At 38.2% G+C, this 22,823-nt stretch overlaps 2 protein-coding genes across 5 annotated transcripts in view; both read right to left on the bottom strand.

Annotated features, from left to right (window-relative positions):
* Positions 1-14,655, bottom strand: part of LOC114052350 (kinesin-like protein KIF19) — an 88,135-nt gene extending 73,480 nt beyond the window's left edge. For 2 of the 4 annotated variants that reach the window (XM_027874909.1, XM_027874907.1), the window contains exons 1-3: positions 14,589-14,655; positions 6,870-6,980; positions 2,095-2,182 (exon numbers count right to left, since the gene is read on the bottom strand). In XM_027874909.1, coding sequence (XP_027730710.1) covers positions 2,095-2,182; positions 6,870-6,980 — 199 coding nt within the window. In that variant the 5' untranslated portion in view covers positions 14,589-14,655. Of the gene's footprint in view, positions 1-2,094; positions 2,183-6,796; positions 6,981-14,588 lie in introns of those variants that run through there. The other 2 variants (XM_027874908.1, XM_027874910.1) reach the window with 2 other exon arrangements.
* A 5,334-nt stretch (positions 14,656-19,989) lies between these two features.
* The window catches only part of EIF3B (eukaryotic translation initiation factor 3 subunit B), a 30,466-nt gene continuing 27,632 nt past the window's right edge, over positions 19,990-22,823 (bottom strand). Inside the window, exons 18-19 of the mRNA XM_027874429.1 lie at positions 22,410-22,528; positions 19,990-21,382 (exon numbers count right to left, since the gene is read on the bottom strand). Coding sequence (XP_027730230.1) covers positions 22,425-22,528 — 104 coding nt within the window. The 3' untranslated portion in view covers positions 19,990-21,382; positions 22,410-22,424. The remainder of the gene's footprint in view (positions 21,383-22,409; positions 22,529-22,823) is intronic.

Here is a 22,823-nt window from a genome sequence, read left to right on the forward strand (position 1 = left end):
ATACCACATAATGGGTTTTTACAGTCACATAATCTTGGCTTTAGGGAAAAGGTTTGTCTCAATTCGTTGAGGCTTATACATTAAGTGGACTAGTTGTTCATAGTATTTTAATATGTGCAAGATGGTTAAATAGATATAAAAAAATGTTAAGAAAAAAATGAAGTCTGTAGTATGGTCTAATTGTTTTGTTAAAAGGCCAGTTTTCAGATTAGGGTAACACTGGAGAGTCACTAATCATAAAAAATGGATTTTAATATTATAGTTTTTGTTTTTTTTTTTACTAAAGCTCCTAATCATTAAATGCATTTTGTACCATATTTTGTGAGCTGTTCTTAAATGGGAGATCATTTTTTTTTCTCTGAGAAAATTCTCTAATAGGATCAAGAGACAGAATGACTTATTTTACAAAGACTGTTTCTTCCTCTGGCCTATGGATAGCATTATCCATATAATGTACATAATTCACGTAAAGATGGAAAGAACAAGCAGTATGTTAAAACTGAAATTCTCTAAACTTTCACATGAACTACAGGTAGCCTAATTTGATGTGCTTCTTCTACCTCTGTTGTATATTAGATTAACTCCATAAGGTTTGGACGGGCTTTCATCACATGGATTACTAAAAGGCCAAAGTGATTAGATTTTGTCAGGCTCTAGTAAATTATATTAAGCCTTACAGCTAGCAATTTTAAGCAGCATTATCTAGGGAACCTCTACAACTGATTTAGAAACTGTGAAGTAGATCACCTGAGAAGAACCCTTTTTCAACACTGCCCTGGGAACAAGGCCCATTTCAAAATTTCCAAGGGAAAATGTTTTCTCAGAATCAGATGACTTCATGAGGCAGACAGTTAACCCAAGACAACAGGATATCTGTTGTTTAAATAAACATTAACTGAATTTTGTACATGTGTGTTTGGCCAAACTCTTGATATTTCCTTATATTATTATTCCTTATATATTATTAAGAAGCTAAGGAAGGGGGGCAGCTAGGTGGTGCAGTGGATAGAGCACTGGCCCTGGATTCAGGAAGACCTGAATTCAAATCTGGCCTCAGACACATAACACTTACTAGCTGTGTGACCCTGGGCAAGTCACTTAACCCCATTGCCTAGCCAAAAAAAAAAAAAAAAAAAAAGAGAGAAACTAGGGAAGGATCTAAAGAAGATTAAAGACATGGAGATATTTGACTGGACATTTGGGATTGATTACGCATAATAGGTTAGATTAAAGACATCATGAAAACCCTGTGTTATATCATGCAAATAATTGTTATTGTATTATTTTTGCTTTGCTTATAATGTTTTTAATGCTTCACAATACTTGTATCTGCTTGCGAAAATGCTTGATAGAAAACTCGTATTATGGCATCCAGAGATAAGTTTGATAGGAGGATGTGCATCAGTATGATCAGAAATGTATATGTTATTATGTCCATCTATGACAAAAAGCAGGGACTATGGTAAGAGAATTTTTCTATTCTGGGTTTATAACCATCGTTTCCTTAAGACATTTCGTCAAATAACTAGCTAAAGATTGCAGAATTTAGCTGAGATAGCAAACTTTAGCTCAGGTTATTAGCTGGTTAGTAACAAAACAATTGCCGGCTCAGCTTTATTAACTCTTTTTACTTGTGATGAGCATTTCCTGTCACTGGCTCCAGTGTTAATGGTTAGTCTGCAAATTCTAGTTAAATCCTCTAATGTTTGCTGATCAGTTCATTATTATTTTACCTGACGTAGAACTTTCCTTTCTGCAAGCAGCTCTTTCTCGGTAAATCTTTACATTCCCCTTCTATCCACTATAAAATTCTATACATCTTCCTGATATAACTAAAAACTTTAAAAAGGAGCTAAAAATGTTGGTTGAGGCCCATTTGATTTTTTTTATACTATGGGACTGTGTTCCAAGCATATAATAAACCAGTTATTAAAATTATTCTGTGGGTTGGTTAGTATGATTGGCAGCAATCATACTAACTTGGTAACTAACATAGTAACTTGAACAACTTTAATGTCACTAGCAACTAAATCTTGCAAGTTTCTGTTTAGTCCTCCTTTGCTGATTGGCACATATATTTTTTTTTATTGGTACCTGATGGGCCATATGCAAAGACTGTTGCATTGTATCCAGAAATGATGCCTTCCACTAAGTGCTTAGTTGTGGAACAGTACACTTCTTCCTGCAAATAAACAGTAAATCTGTCACTCTAATAAGAAATCAAGAAGGTGGCAGTCAGCAAGTGTTTCATTTAATTGCCTTCTCTTCTCTTTCTAAGCTGTGCATATATTATCCCTACTTTTGGCTTCCTCAGCAAGAAACAAGGGAAATAAAAAGTAATGCAAAAATTAGCAATTCAAAAACAGGGTTTGGAAATCATAGAATCACAAAATTTCAAAGAAGGAAGGGATTTGGAGGGATCACCTATGAATTTCCTCACATGATTTACAGCTGGGTCCCATTAGTGTTAATAATGAATCCCCTGAAATGAATGTATTTACATTATATGTTTCCACTGAGTGAGAACCAATTACCATATTTTACATGATTACAATGTTGAATAGTGTGAATTCAAATATGTGTGACAATTTCAGGTGACTCTTTATTCACTCTATCAAGACCTAGCTATAGTTATTCTGTGAGCTTGGGATCAAAAGTACAATCAAACCCAAAAAGTGAATGTGGAAAAATTTTGTATTGAACAACCATATGAAAGAATTCTTGGGGCAGCTAGGTGGTGTAGTGGATAGAGCACTGGCCCTGAAGTCAGGAGGACCTGAGTTCAAATTCGGCCTCAGACCAAACACTCGACACTTACTAGCTGTGTGAACCTGGGCAAGTCACTTAACCCCAATTGCCTAAAAATAAAAAATTTTAAAATTAAAAAAAAAGAATTCTTCAAATCACTAATAGTAAGAGAAATGAAAACCAAAACAACTCTGAGATTTTACCTCATCCACCAAACTGGCAGAGATGACAAAAGATGAGAATGGTCAATATTGGAGAAGTTATAGAAAGACAGGCATACTAATGCATTGCGGGAGGAACTGTGAATTAGTACAACCATTCTGGGAAGCAATTTGGAATTAAGAAAATAAAGTAGCTAAGATGTCCATACCCTTAGACCCAGAGACCCACTGCTAGGCATATTTAGACAAGACCCTTTGACTTCTATATAATAAAGGGACTGTACTAAATCAGTGCTTTTCAGTGTGAGCCAGAGAACCCTGGGGTCCCTGAGACCCTTTAAAAGGGTCTGGGAAGTCAAAACTATTTTCATAATAATATTAAGATGTTTTAATTTGTAACATAATAAATATCAATAAATATAACTTGCATAAACAAAACCTCTTTTGGGGAAGATCCTCAATTTTCAAGAGTGTAAAGGGGTCCTAAGACCAAAAAGTTTGAGAACTGCTAGACCAGATGATCTTTGAAGATACAGCCCTTCTTTGAAATCCTATGTGCTTTGGTTGATTTTCCATAAATAAGCCATTTAATCCCTCTATGTTTCGGTTTCCCCATATATGAAATTGGATAAATTTATAAACCTGTGGAATCACTGATTTAGAGTTGTAACAAAGAGGATTCCTGCAAAGCCTTTTGTCTCAGACGTAAATGTTATCTAAATATAGAGTTACTACTGGGAACTTAGAAAAGACTTTTATTGGTCTCAATTTCTCTGACAGATTTAATACTCAAGAGCCATGAAAGGACAGGGTGATAGGGGCAGGGTCCTAAAATGCCAAGATTTAGAGAGTACTAATAACATTTACATTTTCAACATCATAGAAACAACTAAGCAAGGGCTCAGTTGAAAAGAATATTAAAAATGTCTTATGTGACATGGTGGAAAGAGTCATGGATTTGGAATCAGGAATACTAGAGTTCAAATCCTATTTCAGACACTTACTAGCTGTGTGACCCTGGACAAATCACTTCATCTCAAAGCTTCTTCATCAGTAAAACGGGGAAAATAATAGCACATACCTCACAATGTTGTTATGAGGATGAAATGATATAATAAAGTGCTTTGCAAATCTCAAATGTTAGCTGTATAAATGTACACATATTTACATACACACATACATAGCTGTATAAATGTTAGCTATGATTATGGTGGTGATGGTGAAAAAGAAAAGGCCACCACTAGTAAATTTTAAAAACAGACACAAAAATAAAGGAAACAACTGAGCTTAGTATCTAGTTAGCAAGAATAACTAATTAAAATAGAAAGCTACCAGATGGTATGGGCTTCCATCTTTCAGACTACTTCATCCCAAGGGAATTTCTCCCATCTGCCTGCCTTGAGACCCTGGTGTTTCTGGGATCTTTGCCCACAGGGAATCAATGTCCCAGTGTCTCCATCTATCTATCTATCTATCTATCTATCTATCTATTTATCTATCTATCTATCTATCTATCTCCTTCACCTCAACTAATTTGTCTTAAAAACTTAATTTGAAAAGATAACTCATACTACTTGCTTGGGTCCTGTTTTGTGAAATTTCCCCCAGGCACCAAAAACAAAAAACAAAACAGAAGTCAGCAGCTCTGACATAGTACTTTGTGTCTAAATGTTGGGTGCATTCTGGGACTTTGCAGAAACTGTTCATTTATTTATTAACTACCCTAACTACCTAGGGCAGAGCACTAAGCTAGGGAAGATCCAAGGTTTAAATACGGTACCCTTGGTCTTCTTAAGCAGATTACCTTCTAGTAGGGGGATATGAGGCATATATACAAGTAACTACATTACTTTTTTTTTAATGGACCTGTGATTTCATAGGTGTAGGGAGATGCCGTTGAGAAATTTCCTTTACCAATACAGATCAGTCACAAGAATTTTTCTTTTTTTTGAGAACATCTCCAAAATCTCCTTATTTTTTTTCATTTTTTATTTCTTTTAAATTTACTTATTTATTTTTAGTTTTCAACATTCACTTCCATAAGATTTTGAGTTCCAAATTTTCTCTCCATCTCTCCCCTCCCCCCACCCCAAGACGGTGTGCATTCTGAATACCCATTCTCCCAATCTGTTCTCCCTTCTATCACCTCCCTGCATTCTCTTATCCCCTTCCCCTTCTATTTTCCTATAGGGCAGGATAGATTTCTATACCCCATTGCCTATATATCTTATTTCCCAGTTGCATGTAAAAACAATTTTTAATATTTCCTTTTAAAACTTTTAGTTCTAAATTCTCTCCCTTCCTCCCTCTTCACCCACTCTCATTGAGAAGGCAAGCTACTTGATTTAGATTATAGATGTGTAATCATGCAAAATACTTCCATAATAGTCATGTTGAGTCACAAGAATTTCTTAAAAAAACAAACAAAATAACGGGGCAGCTAGGTGGCCCAGTGGATAGAGCACCTGCCCTGGAATCAGGAGTTCAAATCTGATCTCAGAGCAGACACTTGACACTTACTAGCTGTGTGACCCTGGGCAAGTCATTTAACCCCAATTGCTTTGCAAAAAACAAACAAACAAACAAAAACAAACAAACAAGAATTTCTTAAGCACCTACTATGTGTCAGGCACTGTGATAAATCATGGAGTTACAAAGAAAGACAAAAAACAATCCTTGCTCTTAAAGAGCATACATTCCAATGGAAGAGAGAATATGTAAATAACTAGGTACATACAAGACATATATGGAAGCATGACATGGGAGACACTGGCAAAGGACCACCCACATCAAAGAAGGCACTGTGCTCTATGAGTGAAGCAGAATTGCAGTAGCTCAAAAGAAATGTGAGATGCACAAATACAGAGACGTCTCCGTTCCAAATGTACACATGGACTCATTGTGCCTGACCTATGGTAGAGACTTCCCAGCTTGTACTGGTCTGATCAGTCACAGTCAGACACAGTATACCTTGACTCCAACATAGTGATGACATTTTGGTCCTCTTTGAAAATGAAGGACAACTAACACATACACACACACACACACACACACATGCAACTGATGATGATAATCTGTGAAAGGAAAACATAAAGGAGGGGTAATAAAGAGGACTGGAAAGTTTCTCCTGAAAAAGGTGGGATCTGAGTTGATCCTGAAGGAATCCAGGGAAATTAGAGGCAGAAGGGAGGGGACACCGTATTCCAGGCATGGGGGATAGCCAGTGGACAAGCAATGGTGTGGACAAGAAAGGTGGAATGTAAAGAAACTACTAATAGGTTATTGTAGCTGGATGCCAGGGTTCAGAGTAAATGTAAACATCAAGAGAAGCTCCAGCTGTCCCATGGGAAAACTGCACATGACCCTGAGCTATCCTGGCACTATGCCCTCTTTGTTCTGTTTCTATATACCTGACTTGACCTAGGGTTGGTTCGGGGATCCACAATATTACTTTGTCTTGCTGCAGCCCAGAACAACTGGCTTCTTGTGAATAAACTCCCTTAAAAAACCCAATCAACCTAATTAACCCTAACAAAACCTATGAATAACCAAGCTAATATGAGCCCCTCTTTCTTTGGTATATCAGTATTGTCTCTGAGGGTACGCAATTGGCATAATTAGGGCAGGATAGTCTGTCCTCTTACAGCTTACCACTCTCATTAGATGTCACCCTCCCCAGTGACTCAATTCACTGTATGAGGGGGTCTAGAGAGAGGGGCCCATTAATAGATAGGGACAGGGTGCTCTGTCCCAACATGTTGAACCCAATCATGGTTGTAATTGTTAAAAATTCATTACAGAGTTACAAAACAGAGGACAATGTGAAGTCAGAAAAGGAATGAAAGAATCAAAGATTTTGTGGAGGAGGTGGCTTTTAAGTTAGGCACCTTGGCAAAACGACCCTGACTGAAATCTGGCAAAGGCATCTCTGAAGAAAGGATGTGCTAGGAACAAATTCACCTGGGAAGCTTGCTGATCAAAAACAATATCAAATATAAACGTCTTTTCACGGGAACGATTGGCTCTCAAAGCATCGTCAGGATCCTCATCTGGGTCCATAAGCACCACCATCTTTAAAAAAAAAGAAATTGAAATAATTAATACGAAAAGCAAAATTTTTCCCAAGTGCCAAAGCTGAACAACCTGATTCTAGGATGAGAGGAACCATGGGAGGGGTTTTTGTGAACTCTGAGCTGCTAGTAGGAGAGGGAGGCTCAGGAACCTCAAACGTTGAAGTCTAAATTGGTAGCTACCAGTACCGCTGGTGTGGTGAGTGCGTGATGGACACATAAGGCCCACAGAAATCATCTTTGCCATATTGGAGAGGGAAAGAATTTGTGCCAAATTTTCTTGATTCTACTTCCATTGTTATCTTGTATCTGCCTGCTTTCCACGCACACAGCCACCATCCCAGTTGAGACCCTCCTCATCTCCCATCTGGACGACTGCAACAGCTTCCTAATTGGTTCCCTTGCCACAGTCTCCAATCCATTCTCTCTCCAATCTATCCTCCACAGAGGGGACAAGTTAATATATATATATTTTTGGACATGATGAATAAATTTTAATGGGTTGCTATATTCTGTTATTTCATTTTTCATTTAATACATCTACATCTGTGTTCATTAAGAGGATTGATTTATAGTTTTCTTTCTCCAGGATTGACTTTTTTTAAATAATATTTTATTTTTCCCCAGTTACATGTATAGACGCCAAATTAATATTTCTAAAGCATGGGTTTGATCATACCACTTCCCTGCTCAAGAAATTGAAATGGCTTTCTTTTGCCTCTAGGAGAAAATTACAAACTTTTCCATTTGACTTTTAAAGCCTTTCACAATCTGACTTTAATCTACCCTTCCAGGCTTATTTCACATTACTCTCCCCTATGTGCTCTATGATCCAGCTAAATTGGCCTGTTGCTTACAAGGAATTGGGGGGGGGGGGCAGTCAGGGAATAGATTAGCAAGCACTCCCATGGAACATTCTTGGGTATGGTGTTTAATAAATGTTGATTGATTGATTGTTGGTACTTTAGCAAGAGGTTAGAGCACATACACCTCCAAAAGCAGACAGGCTTCAAGCTCAGTTCCTCACATGCTCCAGGTTTTCAGGCATCAGTGGGAGAGATATTTTGGGGGAAGAGGGCAAGAACAATATTTTAGGCAATTATTTAATTCAGTTACATATAAGACCTGCCCCTGACACTTACAAATATTGCCACTAAATAATTTTTTTTTTCTCTGTTGCTGCACAGTGATTTACACATTGTAGGCTCTCAATAAATTACTTGTTAAATTAAATCGGCCACCAAGGTTAGGCTACGAGAAAAGAGGAAAAAAAGATTGGGAGAACATTTTTGAGTTGATAATTGGAAGCAAAATCAGAGCAAAGAGAATCAGAGCCCTGGGAATGTCCAAAGTCAACCTTGAAAGTGGTATGCCTGATCTCCATGGGCCTCCTGTAGCAACCAAGATGAGAAAAAGAAAGAACAAAAGATTCATACTTGAAAGATTATGAAATAAGTTTTGTTTAGCAAAGTGACTTGAGGGCATCCGCTGGGATATAGTCTGCTCTATTGCATAAATACATAATTATGAAGGAAAGTGTATTAGGTTCTCTGGAGGCTGGGAAAACTCATAAAGAACTGCTTCAAAGGGAATTATGCTATTGGAGGGGGCAGAGAGAAATAATAAAAAATAAAAACCCACGTGCTGTTTACACAAGAGAGTAGTTTCCGCAGCTGAGAAATGTAGAATTAGCTCAGTTGGCATAGGAAAAGCACTTTTGCTCAGCTGGACTGTCATCCAGGTAGGCCCAGAATTACATCATGAAAGCCTATAATGCTAGGGTTGGCAGGAACCTTAGAGTTTGTCTCGTCCAGTCTCTTGATTTTTGCAGTTGGTGGCCTTAGAAACCATTTACTATAGGGGTTTATAACCTTTTTTGTGTGTCATGGACCCTTGTAGTAGTCTTATGAAGCCCTACAGATCCCTTCTCAGAATGATATCTTTAAATACAAAAAATAAAATATATAGGACTACAAGAGAAAATATATTAAAATGCAGGTATCAATTTTTTTAAAGTTTATGAATCTCAAGTTAAGAACACCTGATTCAGTCCAATCTCTTCATTTTTATATTTGGGGACCTTAGAAATCACTGAGTACAGTGGTTCTTAATCTAGGGTCTGCAAACTTGTTTGTTGTTGTTGTTGTTTTGTTTTGTTTGATTACTTTGTTTCAATATAATTGGTTTCCTTTGTAATCTTATGCTATTTTATGCATTTAAAAACCTAATTCTGGGAAGGGTCCATAGGTTTCTCCAACTTCCAAAAGGGTCCAGGATGCAGAAAAAGTAAAGAAACATTTGTTGTGAGACCCTGGACAAGTCACTTAACCTCTTAATACTCTAGGTAACCAAGACTACAAATTGCAAGAAAGATGCTGACCCTTATTGGTACAAAGAGTTTCTTCACGTTTGAGTTCCCTGTACCAATGAAATCACAGGTATTTTTGGCTTTGAAACCACAAGTGTATCCATGCTGCTTCTCAAATGGGGAAAGGGGGAAAATGGATGGCAGCAGCAGGGAAGGGTGGGAATGGGAAAAGAATGGAAGGATAAGACGCATCCTTCCCTTTTTTCAAAGATTTTAATGGTCTAGTTGGGAAGGGAAGACTAAGATACATGCAAAATAGTATGTAATATATGCTTAATTGTTCAAGAGAGATAATTAGAAATAATAGTATAGAAAAGGAAGCAACATTAGGTAGTGTGGTGTGCTGTACTTGGACTTGGGGACCTAGGTGTCCAAGGACACATTAGCTGTAAACCTTGGGCAAGTCACTTTAGGCTTCAGTTTCTACCTGTAGCATAAGCATGTTGGACTGGATCATCTTCGAAGTGCTCTAAGAAGGGTGTAATTGTACTAGATTTCCTTAAACATAATGCCTTGGCAGAAGAGGGAGCTTCTACTTGGGTTAAAACCACAATGGATTTTACAGGCTCTTGGCTTTTCAAAAATGGATTTGTTAAAATTCCTGCAAAGTCAGATTAACAATATCTTTTGATGATGAAATGCATTTAAATGCTTTGGCTCTTTTATTAAATACACAGTTCTATCTGGTGGAGCGCCTATCAAGTAAACTTTCTAGGTGCCATATAGGCTTAAATTACTACATGGCATTTGCACCTGATGCATAATGGACTTGTTTGTGATGTCTGGGTACCAGCTCAGTTTCAGGTTATGAAAATAAAGAGAAACAGTAGTTTATGAAGAAACCAAGGCCCAGGATGAGTACATGGCAGGTCCCTTGCAGGGAGTAGGAAACCCAGACATCTGGAAAGGACCACAGAAACCAACTAGTCAACTCCCCTCAGTTTACAGAGTAGGAAAATTGAGGCCCAGAAAGGTTGAAAGAGAAGGAGAAAAGCAGCATGATAATCCAGTCAGGAAGACTGGGTTCAAATCCATCCTCAGATTAACAAGTCAATTGCTGCTCTGTAAAATATTGACAAGATTAGCATTTACCTCACAGAACTGCTGTACAGATCAAAGGAGATAATCTATGTAAATTCGAGGACCTGATGTAGAATGAAGTGAACAGAATAACCAAGAGAAAAAAAATTATACGGTAACAACTGTATTTTAAAGACAACTTTGAAAGACCTAAGAACTCTGATCAACACAATGACCAACCATGATTCTAGAAAACTCATGATGAAACATGTTACCCACCTCCTGACAGAGAGGTAATAGATTCAGGGTGTAGACTGAGATATAATTTTGGGCACGGCAACTGTGAGAATTTGTTTTGTTTGACTATGAATATTTGTCAGTCAGTCAACTAGCATTTTTTTGTTGTAAGAGCTTTGTTTTTCATCTTTTTTCAAGAAGGGGGAGACAGAAAACAGATTTTTGGTCACTGAAAAAACAAAATTAAACTTTAAAAAGATAATATATGGAAAACACTTTGTAACCCTTATAGGTATTATAGAAACATAGATATAGATATACACATAATATATGAATGTAATCTGATATGTGTATGTGTATGCATACATCATAAATACATATCATTATAATAGCTAACCCTTTGAATAGTACCTACTATGTGCCAGACACTATCTTAAGTGCTTTACCAATATCATCTCATTCGATCCTCACAACAACCCTGGGAGGTAGGTGCCCCATTTTATAGATGAGGAAATTGAGGCAAAGAGAAATTAAGTGTCACAGAGTCATGTAGCTATTTAAGTGTCTTGAACTCAAGTCTTCCTGATTCCTGGGGCCCATCCTCTATCCACCATGCTACCTAGCTGCCTATATATGTGTATACAGACATATATGTGCATATGTCCATATATGTATATATATATATATTTTTTAAATATTATATTGTCATTATCAAGTGACTTATCCAAGCTCACACAGGTGGTAAGTGGAAGATCTGGGATTCTACCCAGTATCCTCTGATTCCAAACCCAGTGCCATTTCTACTGAAGACAGAGGAAGTATTTGTTTCCGCCTACTGTTATGTCTTACAGACTAAAGGGTTCTTGACTTTTTTGTGTGTGTATGTGTCCTGGACCTCTTTGGCAGACTGGTGAAGTTTATAGAACCTTTCTCAGAATAACGTTTGTTGCCTTTGACAAGGATTGCTAAATGTCAGTTAACAATTACTGAAAATTAAGATATAATTTTTCCTATTCAAATTCAGGGACCCCCTGAAATCTATTCATGGACCCCTAATTAAGAACCCTTGGACTAAAGGACATAATGATTGATAAAATCTCTTCCTAAGAGATTTCAATAATAGCTCTAAGGATAAAATAAAAATAAAATGAGAGTTGGAAAAAGTCCAAAGCTGTATAGACTAAGAAGGAGGCAACGCTTCTAAATCAGCCACAGGAAGACAAAGGAATTGAATTTTAAAGCAACTCAAACCCTGAGCTTAAAATGCCAAGAGTGTGTGCTTCCATTTGCAGTGAGATGTCACAAAAGCTTTTCATTACAGAAGCATGGAACATAGGCTGTAAGGGGCCTTAAAGGGTCAGGCTGCCTGTAATTGATGACAGGCAAATAGGTGTCTCTTTTGTTCTTAAAGATCACCAGGGGAGATGCTTCAGCCTATGACAATTCATTTCAGTGCTTAGCGATGCTTATTGTTGGACGGATCTTCCTTGTAGGTAAATTAAGCCCTTTATACTCTAAACTCAGTTAAGAATGAGAATAGCTGGGTGCTATCCCATATATAAGAAGTATTTGTGCATGAATTATACAAACACCATGTGATCCATACTACATACAGACACACTATATAACTAAAATATCCTCCTGAAATCCAATACTACTAGCTAAAATTGGGGCAGCTAGGTGGTGCAGTGAATAGAGCACCAGCCCTGAAGTCAGGAGGCCCTGAATTCAAATCCGGCCTCAGACTAAACACTTGACACTTACTAGCTGTGTGACCCTGGGCAAGTCACTTAACCCCAATTGCCTTAAAAAAAAATTACTAGCTAAAATTTCACTAGGCAGTATTATTGCTCTTCTACTTTGATGATGATTTAAAGAAGAAAGGGTGCTATGGAAAAGAGCACTAGACCTGATGTTGGGAACCCTGGCTCCAACTCTTTCTAAAAGGTCTAAAAGACCATAGGCAAATAAATTAATTTTTCAGAGCTTTAACTTCTTCATCTGTAAAACAGGGATAATGATATTTGCACTATCTGTCTTACAAGATAGTTGCTGAAGAAAGTACTTTGTAAACCTGAAGTGCTATTGTAATTATTCTCTTGATCTCTTCCCCCTCGCCCTATATATACATATATTAGATGCTGTAAATTCTCTCTGTCTGTATATGTATGTATACATATATATATACACACACATGTATATATAACATATACAGACATTATTACATCCTTTATATATACACACACACACACACAAACAATAATATGTGTCTTGAGGGCAGGACCGTGTTATATATATGCTATATAACCCAACACAGTGCCTTGCACACAGATGTTAGTCAAGTGTTCTTTAAATAAATATATATACACATGCTGTATTTACACCACACACTGAAAGATGTATAGGTTAATAGATATAAATATTAACTCCAAATGCTCAAGACAGAAGCAACTAGGTGGTACAGTGGATAGAGCACTGGGCCTAGAGTCAGGAAGACCTGAGTTCAAATCCAGCCTCAGACACTTATTAACTGTGTGACCCTGGGCAAGTCACTTAACCTCTATTTGCTTCAGTTTTCAAATCTGCAAAGTGGGGATAATAAAAGCACTTACCTCCCAGTTGTAAGGCTCAAATGAAATAATAATTGTAAGCCCTTAGTATGGTACCTGGCACATTGTTGTTGTTGAATCATTTCAGTTGTGCCCGACTATGCCTGACCCTATATGGGGATTTTCTCGGCATGTAGTAAGCGCTATACAAATGTTAGCTATTATCATTATTATTAATGTAAGAAGCCAAAAAAGTCACACTACTATTTTTGTGGCTGGTCATAATGCAGAAATAGTCTCATTCCCCCAAGGTGAAGTATGCATTTGTCTCACTTAGCAAAAATTACTGAATTTCATCATTTCATTCCTAGTGTCAGAAGTTTTGACTTGGAAGGGACCTTAGAAATCATCTAAATTCAACCTTTCCATTTTATAGATGAAGAAACTGACATCCAGATGTCATGTTTTGTGATTTATCTGAGGTGGCTCAGCTAGTAGGTGGCCAGGCTAGCATTTGAACAGAGAACCTCTGACTCCAAATTCAGTGTTCTTTCTGGTTCACGACACACAAAAGGTAAGTAAGATACCCTCTGTAACCTAGCGGAGCATGGAATATAACAGGGAAGATAAGATGGATACAAAGTTGATTCAAAGGATGGAGAATTTGGAAATCCCTTGCTGCTGTTTTCTCGCTGATATTGCCTCCAGCTCCAGGAACACCATTTTGCAATCTATTTTATTACTAAATTCCAGCATAGTTAATAACCATTATCATCAACCAATATTTATAAGCTCTTTAAAACAGGCATATAGCAAGCACCTAATAATAAAATTTAAGATTTCTATAGTACTTTAAACACGTTACTTCCACAATCATATTTGACCCTCTTACCAACTACGTCGGGTAGGTAGTAAATGTATCATTCTCTATATTTTTAGGACAAGTAAATTAAGGCTGCTTGGGTGTTAGTTCTATACCTGTGCATTCAGAATAACTGTAATTTTTTTGGTCTTTATTTACATTAAACAAAGAATATTATTTGCTTTTTCTTAGCAAGATATGATAATAATTACAGCTAGTATTTATGTGGTGCTTTAAAGTTTGCAAGTGCAAGTTTACACTTCACAAATATTATCTCATTTTATCTTCACAAGAATCCTGGGAGGTCCCCATTTTACAGATGAGGAAATGGAGGAGACAGAGGTTAAGTGACTTGCCCAGGGTCATTCAACTAGTGTCTGAGATCAAATTTGAACTCAGGTCTTCAGGACTGCAGGTACAGCATTCCATACACTGCACTATGTAGATACCACATACTGAATGGTATGTAGTCATTAGTGATATGGGGTCACTAGACTCCAATAAGTATACTTTTTAATCTGCCTTGAGCATGGCCTAGATGCTGTCTTAAGATACCGAGTCCTCAATTCTCACCTGATCACCCACTTTGTGGGCAATGACTGCAGCTCCCTCATCCAGTTCTGTGTCATTAATTGGGCGGATCCGAAGTGCTACCTGCACATAGAGAAGGATTATAGATTTCTTTTTCCAATTTTCTTTCCAAGGTTCTTTTGAAAAAGGTATGCAAATAGTGACTATTCTATCAATAAATTCTTTCTGATTAATTATATACACCTTATACTTTATAAAGATATTTTTAATTTCTTTACCCCTACTTCAGTCCTCTTTTAATATTGGGAAATCAATTAACATGAGATACTTCCCCCTAAAAAAACAAAAACAAACCCTTCAAAACCAAACATCTTTATTAAAAGGGGGGGGGGGCCTTTTTAAGGAACAGAAATCTCAGGTAAGAAAGAATAAATCAAGTCGTTGTAGAAAGGAGAAAAATCAGTTTCCAAAATCATACATTTGATGAAAAAAAATTTTCAAATTAAATTCTTCCACTTCTGGGAGGGCACAGATGTGTGGTTCAGTTCAGTGACCACTCTTCTTATGCTTTTCTGGCTTAAGTGTCCCCAGTGGAGAAGAAATAATTACATTCCTAGAGGAACTATGAAAACTTATTTTTCCTGTTGCTGGAGTCATCCTTAACTGTGTTTGTGAGGATGCCTCATCTATTCCAATGTTAGATCAAGTTCCCCCACTTTTCTTCTGAATTTCCTCGTCGATTAAGGTAGGTTAAGTTTTCTGAAGAGCTGTAGTTCTGGGTCGTGGAGGGCAATATGTAAAATTCCAACCTGGGCATGGGGGCCACGGGCTGGGATCTGCTTAAGTCCCTTAAGAAGAAACAACTGGAGAGCTAAGGGAGGGAGGTAGGGAAACCTGTAGGGGAGCTGTGGAGAAGGGTGAAGAAGCTAGGAAAGAGGAAGATGGAGTAGCGTACCTGAGAGCTCTCCTGGAGAGGAGAGGATTCAGGATTTGGAAACATTCCTTGAAGGTCCGTGAAAGGCAATGGAGACAGTTCTGTGGGCACGGAGGGGATCAGGGACAGAGCAAGAAACCCAGCCCGCCCTACTGCAGTTCTGAGGGAGGGAGGGAGGGAGCGACGCTCGGACTCACCATGAGCTGCTGCTCCTTAGGCTCAGCTGGGAGCTCCTTCATGGCCTGGCTGCTCCGGCTCCCGAGCCCGCTGCTAGCCCGGGAAGAATGCTCCTCGGCTGAGGGCGCGTTGAGCCGGGAGGGCATAAGAAAAATGGGCATGGAATGGAGCCACACACCTGTGCCCTCCCAGTCACCGATGGCGCCTCTTGGTACCTGCAGTCCCCGCGGATATGCTCATCACATCCCCGGCTGGCCCCGGATGACATCACCGCGCGGGATCCCAAGAGGTTCTCGTGGGAAGGACCCAGCAATGGGAAAGGTTTTAGAGCTGCAACTAGACAGGAGGTTACTTAAGCCTGGGTTAGAGCATCCCTGGCTTTTAAATAATAGAGTTTAACTTCCGAGGAATGATAATGAACATAAGAAACTAATGAGGTAATGAACCACATCAGGAGGGAAGTGGGATCAACAGATTGCAGAAGGTGGCAGTAGTCCTTGCGCACGGAATTTGAAACTGAGGGGGTACCCTTCAACTGGGGAATGGCTTAGCAAGTTACGGTATATAAATGTGATGGAATACTACTGCCACCGTAAGAAATAATGAAAGGGATGGTTTCAGAGAAACCTGGAAAGACTTGAATAAAGTAATGCAATGAGCAGAACCAGGGGAACAATTTATACAATGACAACAGTATTGGAAGAAATAAACAACTTTGAGAGACTTATGATCATCATAATGAAAAACCACAATTCAAGGGGGCAAATGATGAAAACATGCTATTCATCTCCTAATCGAGGTGAAGGACTCGGTGCAGAATGAGCCATATTGGGCGGAGAGGGGGGAGGGCGGCGCGTCAAGCAGGGACATGGCCAATGAAGAAATGTGTTTTCCCTGACAATACATGTTTGTAATAAGGGTTTTATTTTTCTTTGTTTCTCAGTTGGGCTGAGGATAAGGAGAGAAAGAGAGCAAAAGTAGATTTCTGATTGAAAAATATTCTTAATTTAAAAAAAAACACACCAATGTAAGCTAAGTGATGAAAGGATATGAATTGTCCTTAAAAGAATTGTAAACTATTAACAACCATGTGAAAGAATTCTCCAAATCACTATTAATAAGATAAATGCAAATGAAAACAACCCTAAGGTTTCACCTCAGTGTGCAAATTGGTCAAGATGACAAAATATGAACAGTATTCAATGTTGGAGGGGTTATTAGAATATAGATACACTGATTTATTGTTAGTGTAATTACTAATCAGTAGTCATTTTCAAAAGAAACTATGCAAATAAAGTGACAAAAAAAAATCCATACTCTTTAACCCAGAGATTTCACTGCTAGGTTTATGCTTCAATGAGGATACTGATAATGATTGAATGAATGAAGTATTTATTAAGTGCTTACTATATGCAAAGCACTGTGTGAAATCTGGAGATACAAGTAGAAAAGTGCAGTCCAGTCCCTGATCTCAAGGAGCTCATATTCTAATTCGGGAGACAACACACATGTAAGGTTTCGGCTCTAAATCAGACAGGAAAAGTCCCGTGGTCCTCAGATACAGCAGCAAGGCAGATGGTAATGCCTCTTCTTGTAAGGTCATTTCCACTTCTAATGTTTCTAATGTAGAACTGTTTGACTGCCAAGGGTCTTGGTGGCAAGTCTTTTTTGGGGGTCTTCAGTAGCTGTGGGTAGAGCATCTACAGGAGTAATTGCTAGGCTGCATTTCTACAGCGGCTCCTTCTCAGGATGATGGCGGGGGGCACCGGGCTGTAAGCATTGCTATTCCCAAGGCTCTTGAGTTCAGAGTCCTAGGTTGTCTCTGTCGGGGCTTGAGGGAGATCCTTCAAGGCGGTAATTTGTTTTGCTGGTGTGTTCTCCTGTCTCTCCTAGTGCTTCAGCTAGGCAGGCTGGTTTGCCTGTCCTGTGTGACAGCTTTTTAGCAGTTAGTGGGGGTAGTTGGCCCCTTTGTAAAGGAGTTACTTCCCCAGATAATGGCTGTGAGGTCTGGAAATGAAGCAGGACAAGAGCTACTCCCAGGACTCGCGTGCTTATCTGCTTTGCACATACTTGCCTCCCTTAGGGTTCCTTGATAAGGAAAAAGCCTCCTTACGCACCAGAGTTATTTATAGCAGCAATTTTTGTGATAGCAAAGTTGGAAACAAAGTAGATTCCCATCGATTGGGAAATGGCTAAATAAATACTGTTGAGGCTACTAGATAGAAAGAAGCAAAGATTTACATGATCTGATTCAAGGAAGTAAACAGAGCCAGGAAAACAACGTACACAACTACAAAATACAAATGGAAGATCACAAAAGTTAAAAGTGAATGTAGCAGGGGCAGCTAGGTGACCCTAAAGTCAGGAGGACCTGAGTTTAAATTCGGCCTCAGATCAAACACTTGCCACTTACTAGCTGTGTGACCCTGGGCAAGTCACTTAACCCCAATTGCCTTAAAAAAAGTGAGTATTGCAAAATTACAAAGAACAAACATGTCTCCAAAGAGGAGATATGAGAAGACACCATCAATCCTATGTAGAAGTGGGAGGTCCCAAAGTATGGTATACTAGTACAGATTTTTTTTCAATGTATTAATCAGTTGTGCCTTTTTTCCTTTTAAAAAATAGTATAGGATAAGAGAAGGGGGGGCAGTGATAGAAGAGAGGGCAGATTGGAGGAAGGAGTATTTAGAATGCATACCAACTTGGGAAGGGGGGAGGGTTGAGCTGGGGAGAAAATTTGGAACTTAAAATCTTGTGGAAATGAATGTTGAAAACTAAAAATAATTTTAAAAAAGGAAAAGGGAAAATAAAGCACTATTTTTTTTTCAAAAGCAAAAAAAAAAACTATGGTCGGGGGGGTTTATGAGACAAGGGGAGTGATACTGCAAAAAATTATGATCTAAAAAAATGTATCAATAAAAACTTAATTAAAATAAAAAGAAATCTAGGGGTAACATTTAGAGCTGGGAAGAGATCTTAGCAACCATCTAGTACAACCCCCTCATTTTACAGATGAGGAAAAAGACCCAGAAAGGTTAAGCACTTGCCCAAGGTCACGAAGGTCTACAGCCACATAGTCAGCGTTTGAACTCGTCCTAATTTAAAGGCAGATAAACCTCTTCCCCTTGAATCATGTTTAGTTGCTCATTAAGTCAACATTGTGTCAAATACCAGCTTAGACTACATTATATAGTATTTTATGTACCATGTTATACATACGTATGTATATACATCTGATCCAATAAGTGTTTATTATGCACCAAGAAGTAGGTGCTGTGCCAAGTACTGGGGATACAAATATGAAATGGTAAAGTCTCTGCCATTAAAGGCTTGCATTCTACTGGGGAAAAACGTCAGGTACATAAATGGGCAAATATAAAATGTACAAAATACCAAGTAATTTTGGGGAAAGAGAAACACTAGAAACTGGTTTGATGAGGGAAGGCCTTCCATTGGACAGGACACAGCCTGAGCCTTAAAGGGAAGTGGAACAGGAGGCAGAGATGAGGTCTGCGCAAAGGCAGAGGCTGGAGATGGGAATGTACTGCATAGAGAGTAACAGGGTGGGCTGAATTAGAATAAGCGAATCATGTGAAATCAGTCAAACACAAGAGGTGCACCAAATTGCAAATATACAGAGCCAGAGCATCAAAATGAGAGCGCTAACAACCCCGCTGCACTCATCAGGCCACACAAGGAGTACTGGGCTCAGTCTTCAGGGCCACATTTGAGGAAGAACACCGAAAAGGCAAAGCAGAAGGCAGAGAGGCTTCAAGTGCAGGCCAAGTGATGACCATTCAGTATAATTGTTTTCAATTAGCAGACCTTGCCAATAGAATCTGCGTCATTCAGCTGGGAGATCAGTATTAATTAGGCCACTCAGATTGCTAATGTCAGTAGAGTACAGTGTTATCTGTTCCATTAGTACAAATCTATTACTAATTCCGGAAAACCTATACAAAAATCCATTTATTTGGAGGGAAAGCTTATTAAATCAAGCACAAATATTTCAGAAATCCTTTATTTATAAATTATGTAAAACAATTGCAACTATGAAGTTAAAAAACATCAAGTGCTAATCTTGGAACAGCCCTGTTAAAAATCCATCAATTATCAGACAACACTCCATTGTTCTCTGGAAAAACTCAAGAAACTAATTATGTACTGGTATACTAAGATCTAAAAAATTTGAAAAGGGTGACCTGAGATACTATAAAATATATTAAGGTAGTTACACAACTAACTAAATAGGATCAGAATATTTCATCAGAGTTAGAATGCAGGATAAATCACAAAATTAATTACAAAGGAAATAGTAGATGCCAGAAGTGTTTAAAAGGCTTATTTATTTAAGTATTTAAGTAGTGGATCAGAAGGGAAGTGGGGGAAGAACAGCTTGAAAGCAACCCAATATTACTGCTTTCTTTTGTATACAAAGTGGTATCAAACGTTACTGGTCGCCTTAGGAGTTAAGGGCAGCTGGCAAAAACTAGAAAATTTGCTCATTATGACACCCCCAGAATGTCTTCCAATCCCAAAAGATTTGGCTTCAAGGATGTTTTGCCTTTGCATTCCGCCACATAAAAGTTAGTTCTTGGTGAACCCACAACTTTGTTTCTCTGGTATGAACTGAGCTGAACTACAAAGATGACTCAGTGCAAGTATGGCCTTTTAGAACCCTTGAACCCTGATTTCTGATAGGAGTCAAAGAGAGAGTCAAAGGACAAGGAGAGAATCACAGTGGGTTTAGTAAGGCAATTTAAAAATGAAACAAGAATATGAGCATGAGGGTTTGCATACTACCCCTTGAGAATGAATGTGGCATTTAAAATATTCAAAGGGAAGACCATAATCCTAAGATGAAACCTCAATCAAGGCAAGTTCCCATGTGTCTCTGAGGCCGAGTGTAAGGAGCACATCAAGTGAGATGACATGAATTTTAGGACTCGTAGTGCTCTAACACTTTCTGCAGAGCTCTCAACTAGTGTACATAATTTCTATGTTGTTTCATCACTCAAGTAAGTAGAATACTCCTTTAAATGAAGCATAAAAAATAGAATCAGAAGGATATACACTAATACAGTTCTGCCTTGGAAACAGATTTTCCATTTCCAAACAGATTGTGGGAGAAAAAAGTAAATTTTAGGTAGTTTTCTAGGTTTAAAAGAGATGAGAAAGACGGCTTTTTAACATAGGTCTGCTTTTTATTTCCATGTTCAACCTGTTGAGAAACCCTATCACAATCTGAAGGGTGGAGGGTACAGCCCACTATAGTGCTGCTTCAGCACACTAAAACATGAATGATACACTGTTTTCCTGCAGATTTTTTCTGGGACAAAAAGAACACCAGTCCATGCACTTGGGATATAAAGAGAGTCCTTGAATGGCAACATTGTGTGATTGTGGGGATGATACACTTAAGAAATGCTACTGGGAGCAGTAATCAAAAGTTACCTGCCAGCAGCCCTGCATAAAAGTCCAAGTAGCAAATACTGGTAGTTTTGGATTTTTAAAAAATCCCCCAAAAGTAAGAATTTAAAAGCAGTGCCTTAAAACCTCCCACAATGCAGACACTGGGGTTTAAAGGCACAAAATGTGTCAGAATGGAAGGATCCAGGTGTATTCACTGTCCAGACAGCAAGAGAAAACACAAATAACTCAGAAGCTGTGTAGGCTTTCTGCAAAAGGATGAACTCCACTCCTGGCACAATATATGGCAATGCTGCAATGATTAAAAAAAACAACAACAAAAAGATTAATATTTACTTTACTGAATATGCAAAAGCACTTTTTATTACAGAAAGGTCTATATGCAATTACAATTAATATTATCATTCCCTTTCCCTTGGAATATTCCAAGCAGATGAAGCAATTACAATCACAGAATCTTAGAAATAAATACATGATTGAGTCTCATCTCCTATCCAATGCCAGAAATCTATCCTAAATTACCTTGGATAAATGGCATTCCAGTCTCTATTTAATACTTCTGGTGGTAAGCTCGCTACCTCATTAAACAGGAAAACAAGGATAAGTAATACACTCAAGGATCAGCAGCTACTCAAATATTGGCCTTACAGCAGCAATGCTTGATGTTGACTTGCTTGCCCTTCCCCCCCCTCCCCCAATGATCTCAAGAGACAGAGGAGGGGCCCTTATCTTGGTGGTGTGGAATGTGCTTTAATTTTGGTTCCAGGCCACGCTCCACCCCATAGCCTCTCCAAGTCTGCCCCTTTTAAAATTCAACTTTTAGTCATTGGCAACTTTTAAGTCTGTTCACCTTTTTATAAAATGGTTTTGTACTCATCTAGGAAATCTCAGATGAAAAGTTCCGACAGTTATCTTCAATCTAATTAACCACAACACACCAAATAGACTATGCCACAAAGAGAAAACAAGGCATCAATAGACAGAGTCTTGACTTTGAAATAAGGAAAACCTGGAATCTAGGCACGTGCTAAGAGTTTTTTACAATTATTATCTCATTTGATCCTCACAATGAGCTTGTGAGGTAGGTATTGTTACCCCCATTTTACAGTTGAGGAAACTGAGGCAAATAGAGGCTTCGAACTCAGTTCTTCCCACTCCAGGCCCAGCACTTAATCCACTGTGCCACCAGCTGCCTAGACACAGAAAGACTTTAAACCCCAGATTAGTTCCGTGTATACAGATAGTTATTTTACATTCTATGATTTGGAAGGGAAAGAAGAAAACTGACAAGAAAATTTAACAAAAAGAATTAATCTTACCAGAACTCTATCAAATTACTCCTGATTTCCAAGGGGAATAATTTCTTCAGTGACAAAAAATTCAATTGTCTCTTCTTCCCAATCATCTACATTGCTATCTAGTTCATCAGTGTCTACACCTATAAAAAGAAAAAGAAACTATTAAAAAAAAGGACTGAGGGCACTTTCGATGTTCAACTGCAACGCTACGTTCGTAGTGAACTGAACGCTACCAAAAAACTCAAAAATTAAGAAAAAAATTAGATCTCTCTTCTTTTTTCCTTTTTAACTCAATGGCTTAAATACCAAATGACTGCTTAACAAATAAAACACTTCTGTATTCAAACAAGAATTAACACCAAACTTTTGATTTTAAAAATTTTCAAGGGTGAAAGACTATGTTTGCACTATAAATAGATGCAAAAGTGCTTTCCA

This window comes from Vombatus ursinus, unplaced genomic scaffold (assembly GCF_900497805.2).
Source record: "Vombatus ursinus unplaced genomic scaffold, bare-nosed wombat genome assembly UNPS02014807.1, whole genome shotgun sequence".
Lineage (NCBI taxonomy): Eukaryota > Metazoa > Chordata > Mammalia > Diprotodontia > Vombatidae > Vombatus > Vombatus ursinus.